At 39.7% G+C, this 23,333-nt stretch overlaps 2 protein-coding genes across 2 annotated transcripts in view; both read left to right on the forward strand.

Annotated features, from left to right (window-relative positions):
• LOC145485612 (uncharacterized) overlaps positions 1 to 22,448 on the forward strand; it is a 194,857-nt gene extending 172,409 nt beyond the window's left edge. Inside the window, exons 2-3 of the mRNA XM_081464251.1 lie at positions 17,685 to 21,348; positions 21,909 to 22,448. Of these exons, the coding sequence (XP_081320377.1) occupies positions 20,296 to 21,348; positions 21,909 to 22,448 (1,593 nt within the window). The 5' untranslated portion in view covers positions 17,685 to 20,295. The remainder of the gene's footprint in view (positions 1 to 17,684; positions 21,349 to 21,908) is intronic.
• Positions 5,413 to 17,056, forward strand: LOC145483734 (uncharacterized). The gene is made up of 2 exons (XM_081462283.1): positions 5,413 to 10,261; positions 16,844 to 17,056. The coding sequence occupies exons 1-2, from the start codon at positions 10,082 to 10,084 to the stop codon at positions 17,054 to 17,056; spliced, it is 393 nt and encodes a 130-aa protein (XP_081318409.1). The 5' UTR covers positions 5,413 to 10,081.
• Positions 22,449 to 23,333: the final 885 nt, after the last annotated feature.

Raw genomic sequence — 23,333 nt, forward strand, 5'->3', positions numbered from 1 at the left:
TGAATCCGAAAAACATTCGAGACAAAACATTCGAGCAGGTATGTGAGTTACTACAGCAGCATTTTAAACCTAAACAATTGGAAGTCACAAAATCCTATAGATTCCATCATTGCTTTAAAGAAGAAAATGAAACTGTCTCTGTTTACAGCACCCATTTGAGACGTCTGGTAACAACTTGCACATTTGGGAATTCCCGAGCCATTCTCTTTGAGACCAGTTCGTCTGCAGCATTCGAAATCCAGTGACCCGTAAAAAGCTCCTCACTGAAGATCACACATTTCAACAAGCCTTGGAAGTGGTTATAGCAGATGAAATTGTAGCAAAGGAAAGCATACAAATTCAGCAGCAACTGACCCAATCTGTACATTCTGTTTCCAAGAATTCTTCCGTTTTGTTGTCCCTATCGGTCAATTCTTTTTCCAAGAATTCATGTACCTCCTCCTTTACGTCAAGGTATCCGTCCAAACTTGCCTACACCTCTCCAATTGAATTTTTATGCTTGTTTTTCACGTGGAAATGCTGGCCATGTGCGATCCAAATGTGTAAACATATCAGGTTTTGAGCATGTGCAGTAGGACGAGACAGAATATACACATGTGCTTGTACTCGTTAGCTGGAATAAAAAGTTATCTTTCTGATCTCTGCCATAACTTTACATGGTGTCAGAAGTGGGATAGCGAAGTAACCAAACATACCATTTAGCTCGATACACTGGAGAAGGTGGAAGAGTGAAGTAATTTCCGAACGACACGTGTACGATCGATTCAAGAAAACAACATGGCCGCCAGCGCCTCATTCATTGACAAGGGTCCAACCATGGACTGGAGCACGGATGAAAACCTATACTCACGCTTCAAAATGTGGAAACAACGCTGTGAACTGCTCTTTACGGGCCCGATGGCCAAAATTGACGAAGAAATTCAGTGTAAGCACCTGCTTTACTGGGCCGGTGAGCACGGCTTGGAGCTGTTCAACAGCTGGGGCCTCTCGGCAGACGAACAAAAGAAACTGGAAAACTACTGGAAGAAATTCGAAAACTACGTGAAACCTCACTCAAACGAGCTGATCGCCGCCTGGGAGCTACACAATCTTCGACAAGGTACACTATCGTTAGAAGAATTTATTGCAAAGCTTAGAATCCTTGTCAAAGAGGCCAACTATCCATCGGAACATCATGATCGATTCTTGAGAGACTTCCTTGTACTCGGCATGAATTCAGACCATGTCAGAAAGGAGTGTTTCAAAGAAGGAAATGCTCTGACATTTAGTAAAGCTAGAGAAATGGCAAAAGCAGACGAATCAGCAGACAAGCAGCTTCAGCTAATGAACCCAGTAGTGTCAGCAGTACACCCTGTTAGCTCAACCAGGAGAAACCAATTCCAAAGCGACCAGCTGAACCCAGTAGCCGGTGGATCAAGGCAAAACCCAAAAGGCAACAAGTCAGGAAAAATGCAGCTCTGCAGGAATTGAGGTTGGGGCCCTCACTCTCATGAACAGTGCCCAGCAAGAAATGCAACGTGCCACTACTGCCAAAAGGTGGGACACCTTGCCAAGGTATGCTTTTCAAAACTTAAAAAGAAGGATGTGCATGAGATTGAAGCTACTAGTAATAACAATGCCATACCTGAGTCAGAGCCTACCCAATCATTAGATGATTATGTGTTCCTGGGCCCAATTGAAGCAACACCCCTGGCCATGAGTGTAAACGTTGTATCCTGTAGAGAAAAGGCTCTGCTAGAAGTCTCCTTGGCACTGAAGCCAGAAGGAAAACAAATGAATGCACTCTGTAAGATAGACTCAGGTGCTGAAACAAACATTATACCCAAGTCCCTATACAAGCAACTAAGCCCTGAGACACTAAGCTTACAACAACCTACAGTGAAGTTAACTGCTGATGGTGGAGCCGAGATCCCAAATCTTGGATCTTGCCAGATATATGTGAACGGTCCTAACAATTCCAACCCCAGAGTTATCCAAGCAGAAGTTGTTGACGTTGATGGCCCTGCCATAATTGGTAACATGTCTGCACAAGACCTGAACCTCCTAAAGCTCAACTGGCCAGTCACAGCCAGCACAAATGCAACCACCCAGAATGTTGTACAAAGTGAAAAGCCCATGCCCAATGCAAATACTGTCAAACTATTTGACATCAGAGGCAAACAACACCCCTTCCCACTGACAAAGGACTATTTGTTGGAAGAATATCAGGATGTCTTTACAGGAATTGGCTGCTTTCCAGGACCCCCGTACCACATCGAAACTAACCCTGACATTCCCCCAGTACAGCATGCTCCAAGACAGGTTCCAGTACAACTACAGAAAGCCTACATAGAAGAGCTAGACCAGTTAAAAGAATCTGGAATTCTGGTTGAGGTCCAAGATGAATATACCCCTTGGGTTAACTCTGCTGTGGTCACCATCAAACCCAACGGGTTGATCCGTCTGTGCTTGGACCCTCGGAATCTCAATAAAGCAATCAAGCGCAACCCCTACTATGTGAGAACCATAGATGATGTGATACCGAAAGTCAGCGGCTCCATCCACTTCAGTATCCTTGATGCACGCAGTGGATTTTGGCAAGTTAGTCTTGACGAGGAAAGCAGTAGGCTGTGCACCTTTAACACCCCATGGGGAAAGCATAGATGGACAAGACTTCCATTTGGCCTTACGTGCAGTGGAGATGTGTTTCAAGAAAAAATGGATATGGTCTTTGGCAGACTTGAAGGGCTCAGCGGTATTGCAGATGACACATTTGTCTATGGCACGGCCGAAGCACATGATCAGCACATACTAACTGTCCTTGACACAGCGAGAGAACAATGTGAGATTTAACCCGGACAAATTCCAGTTTAAAGTGAAGGAAGCATCCTTCTTCGGGCTCACATGGACCCCCGACGGGATCTGCCCTGGCGAAACCAAAATCAAAGCAATCCGTGATATGCCATCCCCGAAGAACCTTACAGAGCTGCAGTGCTTTCTGGGCATGATTAACTACCTGAACAGGTTCGCACCCATTCTAGCCCAAGTGTCAGAACCTGTGCGACAGCTGATGAAAAAAGATGTACCATTCGTGTGGCAACCAGAACACCAAAGGGCATTCCAGAACCTCAAACAAGCAATCACTGAAGTACCAGTCCTAGCCTATTACGACCCAGAAAAGGAGAACCTAATCCAGTCTGATGCAAGCCTTAAAGGCATTGGATGTGTGTTGATGCAAGAGGGCAAACCAGTGTGCTATGCCAGTCGATCACTAACTGAAACTGAGTCTCGATACAGCAACATAGAGCGAGAGTTACTTGCTGCCTGTTGGTCGCTTGAAAAGCTTAACCATTACGTATTTGGTAAGAAGGTGGTCATCGAAACTGACCACAAGCCGCTTGAAAGCATCTGGAAGAAGAGCATATCGAGCGCACCACCACGCCTTCAGAGGCTCCTACTTAAAATGGCCAAATACAACGTGGAGATCAGGTACATTCAAGGAAAAAGCAACGTGATAGCAGACGCCCTTTCCAGGATTAGCCACATGGAGCCCCCTGCAGAAGACAACGAAGTCCCCGTGGTGGAACTGGACACAATCTCTCGACACTGCCAGCCAGCCCTGCCAAACTAGATGAAGTACGAGAGTACACTGATCAAGACGTTGTACTCAGTCACTTAAAAGATGTCGTGCATCATGGATGGCCAGAATATCCAAATGAGTGCCCACAAGACCTGAAAGAGTTCTGGAACTTCAGAGAGGACCTGAGTGTTGAACATGGCCTCATTCTCAAGGGACACAAACTCATAATTCCCAGTAAGCTACGCCCACAGATGTTACAAATCATACACCAAGGACATATGGGAACAGAGAAGTGTCTCCTGAGAGCAAGGGACAACCTGTTTTGGCCAGGCATATCAAGGGACATCAAACAGATGACAGAGAACTGTCCGACATGCGCACAGTTCTCCAAACAGCAACCAAAAGAAACATTGCATCCACACAATGTACCCAGTTATCCATGGTAGAGGCTTGGATGCGATCTGTTTGACTATGGAGGTGCTCAATACTTACTAGTCGCAGACTATTACAGCAAATACCCCATCGTTAGAAAGTTGAGCTCAACGACATCTGCTGCAATAATCAACCACCTCAAATCAATCTTTGCAGAACATGGCATACCAGAATCCCTGGTATCTGACAATGGCCCTTAATACAGCAGCAAGGAATTTGCAGCGTTCTGTGACCAATGGGGTATCAATCACATTACTAGCTCACCAGTGTATCCAAAGAGCAATGGATTCATAGAAAGGATGGTACAAACCGTAAAGAACCTTCTAAGGAAGTCCGAGGCTGCAGGACAGGACCCGTATCTTGCGCTCTTGTCATACCGGGCCACACCTGTCGATAGCAACTTACCATCACCAGCCAAGTTACTGAACAATAGAGAATATCGCACACAACTACCCAGCAGTGGACGACTCCAACGGTCACAAGCAAAAGAATGCCACCAAGATCAGCTGCAGCACCGCCAAGATGTTCAGAAACAGCAGCATGATGGCAAGTCCACACGTGAGCTACAAAAGCTAGTACCAGGCCAACCAGTATCCGTGTTTCAACCAAAAACCAAGACCTGGACTCCGGCAACACTGAAAGAGCAAATGAACCAGCCAAGATCCTACATTGTAGAGACAAACAGTGGTTCTGAACTAAGGCGCAACAGAATACAGTCAAAACCGTCAGGCCAAGTTGCACCAAGCCTTGAAGGTCAACTGCTCTCTAGCCAAGACAATCCACCACAGCCCAGTGCACCTACATTTACATCTCACCAAGTCCCGTCACCAGGATTATCCCAGACACCCCAGAAACCAGCTACAGTTGGTGAGGGAAGTGCCGACCAACATCTGACAACCAGAAGTGGTCGTGTTGTAAAGAAGCCATTAAGGTTGGACCTTTAAACTTTGTTAATCAGAACAACTCGGCTTAGCCGTCTGAGAATTTTGTTGCGTTGGATTCAATTTGAACAATACTTGCGTTATTTAGGTTCCAATTTAGAAACCAAGTTTGTTTCTTTCACCCGGCAAAGTTTTTAGGGTGGAGATGTAAACATATCAGGTTTTGAGCATGCGCAGTAGGACGAGACAGAATATACACGTGTGCTCGTACTCGTTAGCTGGAATAAAAAGTTATCTTTCTGATCTCTGCCATAACTTTACAAAATGCATATTTAGAAATGCCACGCGTCGCAACTGTAACACAAGAGGACATATTGCTTGTGCTTGCAGGAAGAATGGAGTAAATGTGACCCTCCAGAGGATTTCCAACATAATGGTGATAGCACGGGCATGCGTGCGATGACACGGCACGCTAAGCGTGACATCTGACACGCATATGCACATATTTAATAAGGAAACAAAGAGTGTCACGGTAGCTTTTCTTTTGCACATCTTAACACGCTAAATCTTTTGACTATTTTCTGCGTGTTAAAAGACACGCTTCATAGCGTGTTAAAGTCGTGCGATATGGCACGGTAGCACCGAAGAGGTTAAGTAAGAAAGCCTCTTACAGTGCTGTGAAAGTTACTTAATTAATGAAAATTGAATCACGGTCGCCAAAAAAGGCGCCTGATGTAAAAAGTTCTTCCAAGCACAAGCGCTCGCACCTTACGCTGAAAGATGAGAAATGAAATAACACGACCGTAAATTATTGAAAAAAATCAAGAGCCATTATGTGGCTCTTGAAAAAATATAACTTGTTGTCGATACAATTTGTCTTGTGAACATAACAAAGCCAAAACAGCATTGAAGATTTTTACTTTCCTTCTGTGCGTAAAATGTTCGCATGATTACACTGTACTAAACATCAAGCATTCGTACCATTTAAATATTACGTAAGGCTTGTAGTTGGCACCACGAAAGAGAGATAAATCACTCACCTAAAACTCGTGCTTTTAACAGACTGCGAGCTAGGTGTTTCGATTGCTGCAAACGTGTCTTATTATTGGGTATGATTTCCGTTCGTTACCATAGTTACTTGAAACTGACATCTTGTAACGTTAAAACACAACACAGTAAACATGGCGTGCAACGCAACAGAACGTTCTCACTGTTTAAGTTTCACAACGGAAGATTTAGATCAATTAGAAAGTGTCGAGGAAATGTACTTCAAAACGAGAGAGGTCGAGGAAGAAGATAAAGAGGATGATTATTCAGACTCCAACAGCAGTTCTGACGATGAAGGTGTCGCTGATCAAGATGAGCCGGGAGATGATGCTTTTGAGCTCATGGAAATTTACGAAACCGAATGTGCTAAAGTGCAAGTATTTTACTCCGAAACCTGTAAATGTAAAATGGGTGCGGGAGAGATGGCATGTAGTGCAACGCTGAGCCTAGATGATGTCACAGTGTCGAAACAACTGCAATGAACTATCATCTGCTGAACTGGACCTGGTCATACTGGGAATCATTCACAGTTCCTTACACTGTAACGAAACCAGCATCTCCGGCAGAGTGGAAAAAAATCACCAAAGCACAAGAATGTGCTTCTTTTACCACAGAAAAAGAATTTGCAAGAAAACCTTCCTATTTCTGCACTGTCTTCAATCCTACCGGTTTCACAGTCTCGTTAAGCACTACAGGAAGAATGGATTGACCTTGCGCACCCATGGAAACTCGAAAAGGCTTCTGAGTAGTGCCTCGTCTACCGAAACAGTGGAACAAGTTGTCAAATTCATTAAAAATGTAGCTGAGGAACAAGCCCTCCTTCTCCCTGGACGTGTTCCAGGTTTCAAAAGGATTGATGTGAAGCTGTTACCATCCAACCTCACAAAACAGTCTTTGGAAGAAGTATTTCGACATCTGTACGAGCACGGGACAAACATCAGTGGGCTATTCGAAATTCTGCGACCTGTGGAATCAGCTATGTCCGTTTATTTTGATTATGCGGCCTGCAACTGACTTATGTTGGACATGCCAGAAAAACAACAGTCAGATTAACAAAAGTGCCAATTTATCTGAAGCAGAGAAAGTGGATGCGGTCAGAAGACAAGAAGAACATCTCCGTCTAACCTCAGGAGAACAAGAATATTACAAAATGGTATGTAAGGAAACGAAAGCCCATGTTCAAGCACATCTTGAAGAAGCCGATTTTGCGTTTGGACAGAGACCTTGCTCATACAATGGAACAGTACATTACTCGTACGACTACGCACAACAGCTGCACTATCCCGCAAATCCTAACTAGCCAGGGCCAATCTATTTTAAGACGCCAAGAAAATGTGGACTCTTTGGCGTATGCTGTGAAGCAATTCCACACCAAGTCAATTTTCTTATTGACGAAAACGTTTTGACAGGGAAAGGAACAAACAGTACAATTTCTTACGTCCATTACTTCTTTGAGCAGCATGGATTAGGCGAGACTCACACACAAATCCATGCAGACAACTGCGGGGCCCAAAACAAAAATTCTCCGTTTTTGTGGTACTATTTGTGGCGTGTAAACAATGAACTGCACAGTAGTATAAACTATGACTTTCTGTTGCCCGGACACACAAAGTTTGCCCCTGACTGGTGTTTTGGTTTAGTCAAGCGAAAGACAAGGCGTACCTTTATTTCATCTCTGTTTGACATTGCCAGGGCGGTCGAAGAATCTGCTTCAGTTAACGTTGCCGAGTTTGTCGGCTTACACAACGGAGCAGTTCGTGTCCCTACATATGACTGGGCCACTTACCTAAGACAATTCTACAAGAAATTACCTAACATTAAATCATATTATCATTTTTGATTTGACAAGGAGTTCCCAGGAGCTGTATTTTGCAAGCAATACTGGTTCTCGGAAGAAAAGGCCATTAACCTTCTCCAAAACAGAAATCAGCTCCCGCAACCTGGTCAGCTCCCCGAAATAGTCAGTCCCCAAGGCATCAACTGGGAGCGTGCCGAGTATCTTTATACAGAAATCAGAGAGTTTTGTCGTGACGGAACCAAAAATTTGGTTGCTCCACCTGTTTCAGATTGAGAACTTGTTAACTTTATTGCGAGTGACTGATAGCTAATTGAGAGTATTGTAAAATTATCTTCGTAAAGATGCAGTGCCTATTTATTCGGTTTTTTACATTAATGTATGTGGTTGAAGACTTATTGCAAGTAATTAAACAAAATGTAAGGTTTTGTAAACTTACAAGTGTGTGTGGGTATTGTTTCTCGAGCCCGAAGCCATAATTTAAAACCAGGCAGCACTGTTCTCAGACTACAAACGTTTAATTCTAACAAAGTAACAAGATTTTGATTTTGTAGTGCTCTCTACCCCGATTTCCATAGTATGACACCTGATTTTACCCGTGGTAATTTACGACACGTAAGGTTGAAACAATCAGGAGAGTCAGGATCCCTGTTAGAATAAGTTTTTCTAGGTGGCTAAATCGTTTTCCTAATTTTTGGTTTGTTTTTGACAGCATCTATTTAATACAGCTGAATTAAATTTGACCTCTGAAAACCACTCGAGGCCCTTGCTAGAGTCATTCTACAGTCGAGCCGGTTTATTTTAGCAAGGGAGTAGCAAGACGTTTGAAAATGGCCTAATCGAACCGAGAATACCGCAATAATCTAGAAATACCGATAAGACTAGTACATCAGAAATTCCTTATATCTTATCGGGAAAAGCTTCTGAAAACAATCCAGTTTGAAAAAGTGTTGGGCTTTCGAGTTTTTATTTAATCCTTTTTGCTTGCGGACGTATAAACCGACCCAATCTGGACAACTCGCCCCCTGGACAATTCGCTCCAGACAACTCGCCCCCAATATAAAAACACCTATGTTACGTTGGACAAATATATTTTTATGGCGGCTATGTTTACGTCTGCGATCAAAATTGTTTGTTATTTGCGTCTGGTGTTTGTTCTTTCACAGCGGAATACTCCAAAACATAAAACATAAACAGTTAGATCTGTTTCACTTCAATTACTTCAAATGTTGTGGCTGGATTATGAAATGGTCACGTTTATGTGTTTACGCGATTGTTACAATCAAGGCTACAAACCTAAGTCTTGGTCTCGTAATGTACTTTAAAAAACAAACTTTCTTCTTCTTTCAAGAAATTATTACCTTCTGAGCATAAAAATATATTTGTCCAACGTAACATAGGTGTTTTTATATTGGGGGCAAGTTGTCTGAAGATTGGGGGCGAATTGTCCAGGGGGCGAGTTGTCTGACATTCGAACCGACATTAGCTTCATGAACTGTTTCAAGGATGCGTTGACCGCAAAAGCATTCAATGATTCGGAAATGATACAAAAGTTAACACTTTTAGATCCCTGCCTTCACTTTTGGCTGTTTTTCAAGAAGTTTTAACCAATTGTAATTAAAGAATAATACATGAAAATAAAATAACTCCTTTTGAGCTCTAAAAATAATAAAAATAAAGAAAAAATCTTGCGATGCGAGTTTATAAAACGGTTGCAAACTTAGCGTTTTCAGCTTGCCGTCCACACATGAACGATCTTAAATGGGTGTTTTTCTCAACACTTATTAAGTTTATAAAGCGGTACTCGCGTGGACATTGCCACGGCAGCTTTGCTTCCACCGCCAAAAGACTTGTTAGTTTTGCCTTCTTCAAAAGGTATTGTTTATCAAAGTAGCACCTCGTAGTTATCGCACTTATTGTTAGGGGTGGCTAAAAGAAGACAAAAGACTGAATATAAATCATTTATTGCTCAGGCATAAAAGCCTGAGACGAGCAAAAGGGTATCACTGTGATTACAGCCTTGTGCTTGATTGTTACTAGAGGTTCGTAATGGCTTTACGCAACCTTACCAAAGTTCCACAACTGTGTCTTGTGTATTTTGCTGTTGACAAAAGTGCATGCGTTATTGAAACGAAAAAACTTCGATCGAAAGAGACAGGGAAGCTGTTTTCGGAGACTGCACCAAATACAAGAGACATGGTTACGGTCAAAAGTGGAGGCAAACTGCTAGAAGCTATGGTTATTGCGACAGATGGTAAGTAGTCTTCGCCCTTTCCAATCTTTTTCTCGATGATTGTTAAGGAACCTTACTGATGTTTCGCTGCGTTTCAAGTTTTTGCTATAATTGTTGTTGTCCTTAAAGGTTTTATGACAATTGCATTTTCTCAATTTTTAGAAAACGAAGATAACCTTAATAAAGAGGAAAGGGCTTTCGTTGAAACGAACGCAGGGCTTTTTGACTCGGAAGTGGTTTCTGTTGGAAAGAAAAGAAGCAACAAAGACGAGGATGCTAATGCGTCGAAAAAACGAAAAACTTCTAGTGACGAGGTAAGCTTGTAGCGTTGAGCAATTTTTTATCAAGATTCATCAAACGAGCATTAAATTATTCGTTAAATTCAATTACGGTCACTTCGCCCCATGGTCATTTCGCTCCCAGTCACTTCGCCCCAACCAAGAGTCAGTTCGCTCCATAGTCGAAGTCTCTTCACTCCATACAGAAGTTACTTCGCTCCATGTAAGAAATTAGTGAAATTTGTCATGAACTGTTTGTTTTGATGTTGGAGTTGGACTGATTATAAATTTATGTCAGTTGAGATTATTAAGTAATGCAGCTTCCAGTCGAAGCCCCTTATTTTGTTAACAGTCATGTTTGCTATAGGAAACCAGTCGTTCCAATATAAAGTTAGTTGTTTTGATACAAGTCGTTTCGATATGACCTCAAGCATTGAAGTTACACAAAAATTTTGATCACTTGAAGTATAGTTTACGCGTGAAAAAGAAAAACAATTGGGTGAATACCCGGGGGTGAATATTCTTAGTTCTGTAAACCAAGTACGTCCATGTATCGAAACGACCGGTAACCGCTCTTTCACTGGTTTGAATGCCTCTTCTTCTTTTTCTTCTTTTTTTTCAATAGTATTTATTCATAACTACTAGTTGTAGCTAACGCTAAGTGCCAACGAGCATCCCTTGTGAGATAACTTTAAGAATTCCTATGAATTCCTAGGAATCTGAGGTGTGAATTTTCACGGTAATTCGGACTCGGAATTCCTAGGAATTCCAACTGAAATATACTCACCTTGAAAATTCCTTAAAATTCTAAAAAATTCCTAGGAATTTCTGAGAATAACTTGGAATTTGTAGGATTTTTTGAGAATAGGTTGGAATTTATTGGAAAATCTGAGAAAAACTGGGAATTTTGTATCATTTGTAGGTCAGACAAAATTTTGATGATTAATGCCCAGTATTAAAATAACAAATAAAGTCACTGATATCACATCAAACAGGTTTTAAATGAATGGTTTATTACATTGGCTTTCATGAATTTAAACAAGAATAATTATCCTGTTTCTTTCTCATTACATCAAGAATCAAAAGTAAAACTGAAAACAGATATGAAGGTCAAACTTTTATATGTTTGATAAAAAGAGAACTTTTTCAGATAATTTACTTACTTTTTTGGTTTACAAATCCAACAATTTTCCATACACAAGATTTTAGCTTAAATTATTGTTATTATGTGGAACAAATCTGGATTTTCATGAATGTAAGGAATCAATGATAAGGACAAAACTGAAACAATCCTTAAAATTAAAAAAAAGGCTGAGTTTGGGCAAACTTAGCTGCTGTTCAGTTATTTCTGTTGATTCCGAAGCTTCTTTTGTTGCCCTCTAATTAGGGTGTCAACAGCTAGCCTCTTCATGTTCATCTTTGTTGTATGACACCTAAAACAAAATTAAAAAAATACATTACATTGCGATATATATGAGGTACTGTAAGACTGAGATCCAAATATTTATGTGCTCACAGTTTAATACATGCAGCTAATTAAGACCCGACTGTAAGCTGGTTGAAATGTTAAAAGAGAAGACTTGATAATTGTGAAGGTGCTTGTATACTATTGATAAATATGTGACATAAATCTTGAGCCTACAGGAGATTAAATCAAGGTTTTCCTTCTTCTATAAGTGTATCAACAACTCTCGAATTGGAGGATACACTATATATATATCACGGTTTTTAGCCAAATTTAGACATTAGAAAGATTAAAAAAGACACTTAAAACATTAAAGGAACATTTACACTGTAAATAATAGAGTAAACACAAAAGAATATACAGATGGACAAAAATTGAAGATCAACACGGATTGCCATACAGTCAGGCTGAAACACACAGGAGACATCAAACTCATGCACACTGTGGCTGCCTCATTGGAGTTTTTGTCAAGAACTTTGACTGGGATCAGAGAGAACTGCTATATTTATTTCGTTTGAACAAGTGAGGTGAGAGAAACGACTTGTTCCTCGCAAATCAAATTGTTTAGGCACGCACTCTGGGCAACCTAAATTGTTTCAACTTTGCTTTAGCCAGAATTCATTTCATGCTATGACTGAGTGACCCACTCGTGTATGATTCGTGATGATAAAGTTCATTCAAAAGCTTTTGTCTAAATACAAGAATTTACGTTGTATAATATAAGGTTACTTGAATTCAATTACTCGCCAAATAATTTTGTATACAGGTAATCTGCCCTTTGAATTTTTCCCCGTTGAAACATCCACAGTAAGACTTTCTTTTAGCTCCAAATCTTCGCCAAGAATAACATGTTTCTCGTTAATGACACTCACGCTGTTTTCTTCTAGTCACAGGACCGCAGCAAAAACCATTTTGATATAATTTTGGAAGTGAAATCTACTAATACGCACGAGCGATCAACCGTTAACGCTGAATTCAAAGATGGGCGCCAAAAGAGAATGACTAACGCGATCTTTGTCACGTTCAGTCACAAGGATAGTCATGTGAAAATTCGCGTGCTGTGATTGGTTCAGCTGATCAGTTGAGGAGAGAATGGAAACTGGAGAAGAAGGAGAGAGAGACTGGCAATGAGGTTGCCAGACCAGTCGCTTTCGATGGTAAGTCTGCTCCCCTTTCCACGCTGTTTTGGTGGTCTTTTGAAAGATGGGTCTTGCTTCAAAAGGAAAAAACTACACAAACCTTTTACGAAGAAATCGAGGAAAATGGAACGTACTTTAACTAGTTGATCTGTTCCCGACGGTTGTCAAGATAACAAAGGATCGTGAGGCACTTAAATCAAGTTCACTGCAAAGGTAAGGAATCCAATTTTATAGGGATTTTCTGTTATGATAAGCTATAATTCTAAATAAATCAAACTAAGCAATGCATTGTGTGCTCTTTAAAAACCCCAAAAGCCGAGATTCACCTAAAAGGTTTCAGATCGACCTGAGAAAACGAGATAAATTCTGCGAAATAAGCTTAAGCTTGTTGTAAGTCCACCAAATCTATTTTGAGAGCCCACTTGTTTCAACACCCAGTCAGCACAATGCAGCAAGTAGAAATTTGCAATGCTTATCATTTTTTCCTTTGAATTATTTATAAGGATTAACATTATATGAGATCTATAGTCTTTTCAATACATCAAGATGTAGGGTTTTTTTTATTTGTCATTTATTTATGTCAGTTATTTATTTGTTTCCCACTGACTCATAATCTTTTTTATTCTTTTGATTTTGTTGTGTCATGAATTAAAGTGACCGCGAGGACAAGGAAATACAAGAAACATATTGATGATCCCACTTTACCCATACCAAAATCTACAAGATTTGACCACATAAATTGCTTAAAGCAGTCTTCCCGGGCCAGTTGATGTCATCTCCCTCTCTTGCATCACTTTTTCCTGGAGATCATTTCCAGCACCATGAACAGAACACCTCGGAGTTTTCGGCTCACCTGAGTGAGATGGCTGTTGGCAGAAATGTTGTGGATGGCTTTGATGGACTATGGAGTCAACCTTTATGCAAGAATTGAAGCTTCACAGAAGCATTTGATGAAATTGAGTTGCCTATACACTGTACCTGAAAAGACTACAGAAATACCAATTGATGTAATACACACAGTGATTCAGATAATGATGTTGAAGTTTCTAGTTCTGACTCCTCTGAAGAAATTGAGAACTCTGACACTGACGGCCATTCACTGGACTCCCCTGATGTAAGTGAAACTAATTGTTCACAAGAAAAAACATTTTCTGCCAAAGAATATGCCTGTATGGCTATTCTGGCCTTAATTTCAAGACATTGTATGACAATGAGAGGCTGCTAAAGATATCCTTGTTTTAATGAAACTACGGGTAATTTGTCCAGAGAATGTCACAGTACAGTTTTACAAATGTACAGCAAGTGTGTGGAAACTGTGAGCTTTTCATTTCTGACATCTGTGAGAGATGTCTTCTTCCTCTTTTTCCTAAAGTCATAAAGGATCAAGTCAAAAATTGTTCAACAGTGGGCTGTGATGGGTATGTGTGTGAATCTACAATTATATTAAATATATACATGCATATATATACTTTTGGTTTTATTGAAATTGTAAATAACATATATACATTTATGCTGACAGGAATTTTTTGCTTAATCTATTTATCAAATCTGAGAGCATCCATTTTGCTATCAGTTAAACTCGGGGTGTTTGATTTAAGGGTCCATACGGGCACATATACACTAACAAATCAGGTTGGATCTAAAAAGCAATGTTATGAGTGCTATAGTTTTATGTTGAGTTGTCAGACTTAAACTGGAATTAATGTAGTAACATTTGTTTGGAAATAATTACCTTGGAGCTTGACAACAATAAAAAGGTATGGAACTCCAGGGAAATGATCCTGTTGATTCTTACTAATTCACAGAAACTGATTCATGCATTGAGTTCATCTTTAATTTTGACATTTTGGGAAATTTATAGAAATTTCAAAAACGATATTTCATGTGTTTTAGCTGTTCCCAAAATTCCTAGATATTCCAAACACATTTTTTAAAACAGTCTGGGAAATAATAGGAGTTCCTAGGAATTCCCCATAATTCCCAGTCATACTTTTCACTAGTCCTAAATATTCCCAGAAATTCCAAGGTCTTGGATTAAGCATAATTTGCATGTCTTGGAATAACTTGGAATTCCTAGGAATTCCCAATAATTCCCAGTCATACTTCCACTATTCCCAAATATTCCCAGAAATTCCAAGGTCTTGGTTAAAGCATAATTTGCATGTCTTGGAATAACTTGGAATTCCTAAGAATTCCTAGGAATTCCTAGGAATTCCCAGACTACTGGGAATTTATTTCGCAGGGGATAGACTTTACCTAAATGCGCGCGCTGTTCAATTTGTTTAGAAATGTCATGAATTACCGTAATTTACGAAAAATAGTTTGAAGGCAATTTGATTGCATAAGTGAAAATGTCGAATTTGAAAAAGCCAGTGAAGGCATATTTTTTCATTTGGGTGAATGAAAAATAGTTTCAGTTGACGGAAAACGTCTTCGTTTGAAAGAAACACTATTTTAAGTCATCTTCCAGGAACTCTGAAAGTATTCTGATGACTTACTCATCCATTTCTAATAATATAATACTTTTCATTTTGCACGGCAGCGCCCAAGTATGTTATCACCAGCAAACTTGCATGTTTTGCCGTAAACAGAGATTTACCTGGATTTTAGCATCAAAAATGCTGGCTTCCTTTTCACGGTAGAAATATGCGGCTTCTTTTCGCGTACAATTTCTACAGCTTTAATATATCGTTGTTGAGTTAAGTTTTGTACAGAGAAACTGCAAAATGCTCGCAGAAAATTGCTAAAATTTTAAGTAATAAACACAGCATTTTTGTGCCCAACGTGGCTATTCTTTAATCCCGGAAAGAAATTTGATCGGGGCAGATTTTGATCACATGCTAGGCAACCACTTCTGAGCAGTGACCGCGCGTCACGCGATCAACAAAACAACGCTATAAATTGTAATAAATTGTAATCAAGCTTCATCTAAACACTTGATTACCCTTGAGCCTAAAATTTATCTTTTCTTGTCAAAATCGTTATCAAAAATTTAGTCGACCGGACAGGGGGTTTTTCGAGCCCTGAGCGTGAACATGCAGTATCTGGGTAAAATGTTTTGAATTCAATTCAATTGCATGATCTGTTTCAGATTACATTTCGTACATTTGGCAGCTGAAAAATTTCGTCTTTGACATCTTTCTTGAATCTTGGCCTGCAAAGCATAACAATGATTGCCTGAAAAGAACGTTTTTCGCTTTCTCACAGTTTTTTTTGATCGTAGAGTGTAATTTAATCTTTATCGCAACATAGCGTTCCATCGTTTCGTTGTCTGGCGGGGAAAATTTGACTTGTTGCTTTCGAACTTGCATGTTAATTTTTCTTTCATCTATAAAACTTTAAAAGTGTTGACTATGGTAAACCAATTACTCTAGAGATCTGGCAGAGCTAGAAAATCTTTGCAGAACTAGATGTTTTTATGTAATGCAAAGTTTGCTGAAAATGACGTTGCGAGTTTTGAAGTGGATTCATGCCATACACACTCCCATCCAGGACTTTCCTTGAATTACTTGGGATGCCCTTTGTGTAAATGTAATGCAAATGTAATTATTGTGTGATTTACCATGGGTATCGAAGAAATTTTTCCCTTGTCTTTTACGTGGAATATTAATTAATGTTTTGAAGCTGAAATACGATATTATTTATCTGAGTTACATCACACGCGACTTGTAATTTTTTGTTACAAATAATATTCGCCCCCTGAACTATAATGGTTAGTGATTTTACTTAGTTCTCGAGTTAGTTTTCTGACGATTGTGAATTACTACCGTAACTCTAATGTAACGCTATCTTACCGTAACGCAAGTACCTGTGGTATAGAGGTGTTCTTCATGCGAAAAGTAAACTTCCCAGTCAGTCTTCTGTTATCTGCTGAATTCGGCAATTCTGACAAGAAAAAAACGTGCGCGCATCATCAAAGCGCGCGCGCAGTCTTGAAATCAGGTTAAAACGGGAGGCAAAGTTTTTTTATTCGTTTTGCACCTAATTAACCGCCCATACTTTTTGAATTGGTAGTTGCAGATGTTGAATGAATTCATCAGAGAGCGGGATGAAAAACAGGCCTGGTTAAAACAGCAGCGTATTAATAGTGAGAAGGCTAAAACAACTAAAATGGCATCCATTCAGTGTGACAGACGAGACGTCCTCGAAAGATCAGAAGTGGCTGTGCAGACCGAGTTCCCAGACATAATGGATGATCTGAAGGAACAAAATCAGACAGCTGACTAAGATCGTGGCCGATCTTACCGCCCTGAAGAACAAACACCAAAGCGAAGTGGTTAATAATCAGTTAAACGACGCAGACATCCTCTCTGACTCACTAAGCGATGTCTTACCATTCAACGCAGAACTTTCCAGTGATCAGCCAGTTCCAGAAACGCCACCAGCGCCATTGAGCATGACTCAGAGCGTTCCCTTAGCAGTTGCTAACAGTGGAGCCATGCTACCACCGCTTTCACTCCCACCATCTCTGCGATCACCGCTATCCACAATTAATCAGAATGTCCCACTTGTGCAGCGCAGTCACGGCCCCACAGATGATCAGCGGCAAAAGGTTGAATCGTTGGTCTCCCTCGGAGGTAACATTATTACAACCGCTATGGCCTGCGTAGACGTTCTGTTCACAGACGAAGAATTGGCTAACGGCAACACTTCTGGGTCCAATGGCTATCGGCAGCTGGATGAGTTAAAGCTCCGTTTTCTAGAATCAACGCTCCGATGGAAATTTGAATCTCCAGTTTTTACTAGCCAGTGGGAGAGTATTCGAACACGCATCAACACCAAACGCAGGGGGGAAAGACGAACTGTAGTTAGAAGACTACAGAAAAATACAAATTTTTAATTTGACCTTCTTAAGAGACAACATTGCAACGTATGTAGTCACTGATAATTAGGCAAGTTTTCTTTTTCGGTTCCGTAGATATCAGTGTAAAAAGATAGGTTAGGTCATTTTGTTCCCCTTACATAAGTTTATGAAGTTTTCGAGTGAAAATATTGCATGTTTTATGATAAGATGTTTGTGACATGTAAAATAAACTAACATTAGGAGGATCAGACTTGTATCTTGGCAATTCTGTGTTTTTAAAGAGTTCCTTTCAGAACAGGGATGTTTGAAATTTTTCTTTAGCGAAGAGGTAATAGTGCCTCCGAACACAGCAAACGGTAATTATGAACACAGTCTTGTGAAGCCGCTTTTCGAAGCCTGTCTTTCGAACTTGATTTAAAACCATTGCGTAACTCCAAAAAAGTAAATAAAAAGGAAGTTATTTCGGATAGCAATAACTGAAAATAGTGTTGTCATTGGTGCCGTGAAAAGGGACTGACTGCAGAGCTGGAAATTACACTTCGTATGTTGTCACAGCTATTTTCGGCTACCCTGGGTGCCAGTGGGGTTTGTTTTGTTTTCGTGGCAAAGCTGCAATTGCGAGCGCTCAAAAGCGCAGCTTCGCCACGAAAAAAACAAAACTTTCCAGGGAAATTTCAGTACAGCATTTTCGATCATGAAATCAAAACAAAACAGGTTTCATGTTACAATTTGTGATTCATTCGAAGATAACAGGTGAAGTTTACAAAATAGATCGCTGATCCAACGATAAAAATTAGTTGCGAATGCGTGCGCATGATTTTACTTTTTTACAACTTAAAAATAACTAAAGATATTGTCTTTCTCGCCATGAAAAGCGACAAATAGGCTTGATTACGGCGGAAAGCTGGAAATATTAATATACTAGTATGTTGTCCCGGCTATGGCCTAATTTCAGCCGTTGGTTATCACAAATTTTTTCGATTATGAAATCATTGATCTTGCTATAAATTTCCGTGTTTTGAGAAAAGAATGTGGCAAAACATAACAAGTTTCATGAGACCATTTGTGATTCATTGGAAGACAACAGATGAAATTTACAACATGAATCACCGATTCGATGATAAAAATAATATTACGAATGCGTGCTCGTGATGAAGATAGGATAATTTTTCGTTTCAGAAATTGTAGCGCGTGCACTGGGACCTAATGATGCGCGAAGGCAGTGCGCAGAAAATGTTGAATGAATATTGCACCATGTTGAACCAATATTTCGATCATGAATGTGAATGAATATAAACCGTTGAATGTGAATGAATACATCCCGTAAATGTGAGTAAATATATTCGTGAATAATAATAACAACATTAAATGTGAATGAATATAAACTTTGTGAATTTTGCACCATTTCGCCAACCATAGTTGACACCGTTGTGACAAAAACTTGGATCGGATCAACGTTCTTACAGATGGTTGCCCTGATCTCTGTCTTACTATTATTTAACACAGCAAACGTGATATTTCGCACACCAGAGTGCAATATGACATGGCATGACACGGCTTTTGTTTTCGCATCCTTTGACACGCTGCTTTGTTTAACTGAACACGGTTTGTTGTTTATGTGTAACAAAAGAAAAATTTTAATTATGCGTGCATCGTGGCACACTGCTACCATGTTAACGAAAATTTCTTTTGTCTACCGTGCTAAAATAGCGTGCCCGTGCCATCACCATTATGCTGGAAATCCCGTGGAGGGTCACAAATGCTTTGTGTGTTGAGGATGAGTTAACCAAAGAATCATTGCTTGAGGATGACAAATTATATATTTTGTGCGATGTGAATGCCATCTCTAGGTCAGAAATTTCCGTTCCACTAAAGAGTCAAAACAATGATTGTCGTACGCAATTAGACACTGGATGTGCCTTGTCTCTGGCACCAATAAGTTTCTTCAAAAGGAGTTTGCCCCAATGTTGACATGCAACCGACCAATGTAGTGCTGTCCACCTATATACTCCCTTCCATTACTAGTGGTACAAGAGGGTACTTCTGCTTTTTTTGGATGAAACTGGCTCATGGACAAAACTTGATTGGAAAAACTTACCAGGGTTGAATCATATTGGGCCTATATTCCCCTCTGTGTCTGCATCTCAAGGAAACCCTACATTGGACTCTGTTCTACAGCAATATGATGAATTATTTCAGCCCAAGCTCAGGTGTTACACTGGTGAGCCTGTTGTGTTAAATGAAAGTAAAGGGGCCAAATTTCACAAAGCCAGAGCTGTTCCTTATGCTTTCCAATCAAAAGGGATAGCACTTTGCTGAAAATTGAAAAAGACGGCATGATTGAGCGTGTTACATCTGCTGTTAGTGTTGCGCCCATCGTGGCTACTGGGAAGAAAGAAAGTGAAGATGTTCGTGTCTGTGGTGATTTTAGTGTGACATAGAATGCATATGCGAATGTGGAAACGTACCCTATGCCTCGGATTGAAGACATGCATTCAGCCTTAAGGGGGTGCACTGTGTTTAGTGTGTTGGATATTAAACAAGCATATCACCAGATACCCATTGCCCAGAGGTCACCAGGAGATCTCACCATTAACACACACATAGGATCATTTACTTTCAAGAGACTTCTAAAGTCGATGAGTTCAATAATAGAGTTCACATGGCAACAACTGGTGATAAGTATGCTATTAAAGCATTAGATAATGTTGTAGGAGCCAACTCTGCAGAACTCCGAGATAGAATTTTGAAGCAAATACCACTTGACCCTAGGAAAACTATGCAATTAGCTTTCAATCTTCAACTTGCTGAGGGTGAGAGAACAGAAACAGCAGTAAATATAAGAACTGATGATGGTGTGACAAATGGTGCTGGTAATATCATAAGAAAAATACAATTACATGACAGAAATAGACCTTCCGGTATAATATGGGTACAATTTGACCATACAGATGTCGGTGAAAAAACTAGACATGATAACAGGCATTTGTATGTAGAAGGTATTGAATGCACATGGACTCCTATCAAACCTGTTACTGCACAATTTGCAGTTGGAAAAAATAGAACAGCTCAAGCTGTGAGAAAGCAGTTTCCACTGAGACCTGCAGCTGCTAAAACCATACACAGATCACAAGGTGATACTGAGACTAACATAGTCGTTAACTTTAACACCAGGAGAGCCATACCTCACATACATTATGTAGGTCTGAGTAGAGTAACAACCATTGAAGGACTGCATATCACTGACCTTTGTGAAAGTAAAACAGCTGTAAATCCTGCTGTAAAAGCTCAAATGCAACATTTACGAACTGAAGCCCGTCTCAAGCTTTCTATATCTCCTATCTACAGTTATGAGACAGATCAAAATACTTTATGTTTCCTTAATTCAAGATCATTGCACAGGCATATTGAAGATGTACGCAAAGATTTGAATTATTCAAGCGTTAATATGAACATCTTCTCAGAAACAAGATTGAATAGTTCAGACAAAGATACTGACTATGCCATCACAGGGTATACTTTATTTAGAAATGACAATCAGCCCACAGCTCTGAATACACTGCCTTACGGAGGTACAGCAGTATACAGCAAAAACCCTTTCGTCCTTGGATATCCAGTATGCAAAAACACAAATGGCGTTGAAATAACTGTTATCAGACTCGTGACAATACCACATGTTACAATCATATGTGTATATCACTCCCCAAAAGTACCAGTGAGTCAAATGTGTCTGGCATTGAAGCAAATTTTCACTTTGTACTCTGATTTCTGTATCTTTATAGGCGACTTTAATGTCAATTGGTTAATTCAAAAAGACAAAGCCCCACTTCATAACTTGTTTGTGAGAGACCATAATTACAGACAATTAGTCTCATGCTATACTACTGATAACAGGACCACCATTGACCATATCTATACTAATTTGCCTGAATCAGAAGTCAAAGTACACATTTTAGAAACATATTTCACGGACCATAAAGCAATATGTGCATTTATTCAAACAACGTGACCTTCTTGTAAAACAAACATTTCATAAATGTCTAAGAACATGATGAAAGTGAAATAGTATAATGCGTAATGATATATAGATTTAGCAAAACCTAAAAGCACTGTAATATGGCTTCAAAAGCTCTACTTAAAGAAATATGTAGAAAACAAATGTTTTTACATGTTTGCAGTTGTTTTCTGAGGTATGTATATTTTTATCACCAGTCTTCATATTTCTTTCCTTACTACTTTCTTCTTTGACAATCTCTCTTTCTCTTCCAATTTCAGATACTAACATCTCGTGTTATGAGACAGGTGGACATGGCTGACGAAATACCCAGTGGTACTGGACAGAAAGAGAATAGTGATCAAATACCTGATGTATCTGCCACACAGAAAAACCTATGTGATCAGGCAACCACGGAGTTTGTAGGATACATCCACAATCTTTCTCCACTAAAAAAGGGAAGTTACTTTGACTGTCAACTTCAAGGTAAAGAAAAAACTGTCCGGGGAGTGTGTTTTTCGCCACCAAAACTGAAGAGATTTACAAGCCTGAGTGAAGCAAACTCCCCAGTGAAAATTAAGAAGTTCCGCATTGACACAAAATCAAATGCTGAAGATTTGCTGATGGGTCATGATGTAACCATTGAACATTTTCCAGCAATAGACTTTGATAAGGTTAAACTTCCAACAACGATGAACCTGTCCACCATCAAATCTGTGTCCTGGCCAAATAGTTACAGTAACTGCCCAAGTTACCCATTTGTATCCTTCAAAAACTGTCAGTTCCAAAAACCTACAAATCCAACAAGCCATTATTGCTGATCCATCAGGAACCATGAAAATGACATTATGGGAGAACTTTGTTGGCAGCATCAAGCAGGGTGACACGTACACCTTCCGGGATATCTGTGTATATAAGGATAAGATGAGCCATGAAATCTGCCTAAACACTGCCAAATCTGGATCCACAGTTGAATCTGCCCCACAATTTCAACAATTTCTCCCATTTACAGTCCTTGAAAGTACCACAGTTAATGGAGAAATAATTGGAGTAAATCTAGTTGCCTCCTATCTGTTGTGCTGCAAGTGCAATAAAAAGGTTAATCCCAGTCCTGAACATGCTTTTATAGAATGTGCCAAGTGCCATTTCAAGCAAAAGCAGACAGCTTCTAAAGCACACTGGTTTGCTCAAGTGTTATTTCAAGACACAAATGATGACAAAATAGATCTTACTTTATTTCAAGATGCTATTCACCAAATTGCTAAGCTTACTAGTGATACTGTCGAAGTAAAAGGTCTTACTCAAGCAGACATAGAATCTACACTGTTTGCTTTGCCACCCATCTGTATAACTTATAATTGATGAAGCAAAGTAGTTGAAAATGTAAGTCAGTAGACTGCCATGTTATTATTGATATTAGTTCCTCCTTTTGTTGTTGTTACTTCACCAGTTGGATGAAAGCTACTAAAATTTACACAAACTGTTCGTATATCTTATATATTACATGTACATTGTAGAATGACAAGACAAGAATGACAACAGAATGTCAGTCAGTAAACAGCCACGTTATTATAGTAATTAATTCCTCTCTTTATTGTTGTTGTTAATACACAAGTTGGATGAAAGCTATTTGTTAAAGTTAGAAAAACTTATTTACAAGAAGGCTGGCAAAGCAAGAATGACGTCACAATGAATCTTACTTTAAG

This window comes from Orbicella franksi, chromosome 4, assembly GCF_964199315.1.
Source record: "Orbicella franksi chromosome 4, jaOrbFran1.1, whole genome shotgun sequence".
NCBI classification, from domain to species: domain Eukaryota; kingdom Metazoa; phylum Cnidaria; class Anthozoa; order Scleractinia; family Merulinidae; genus Orbicella; species Orbicella franksi.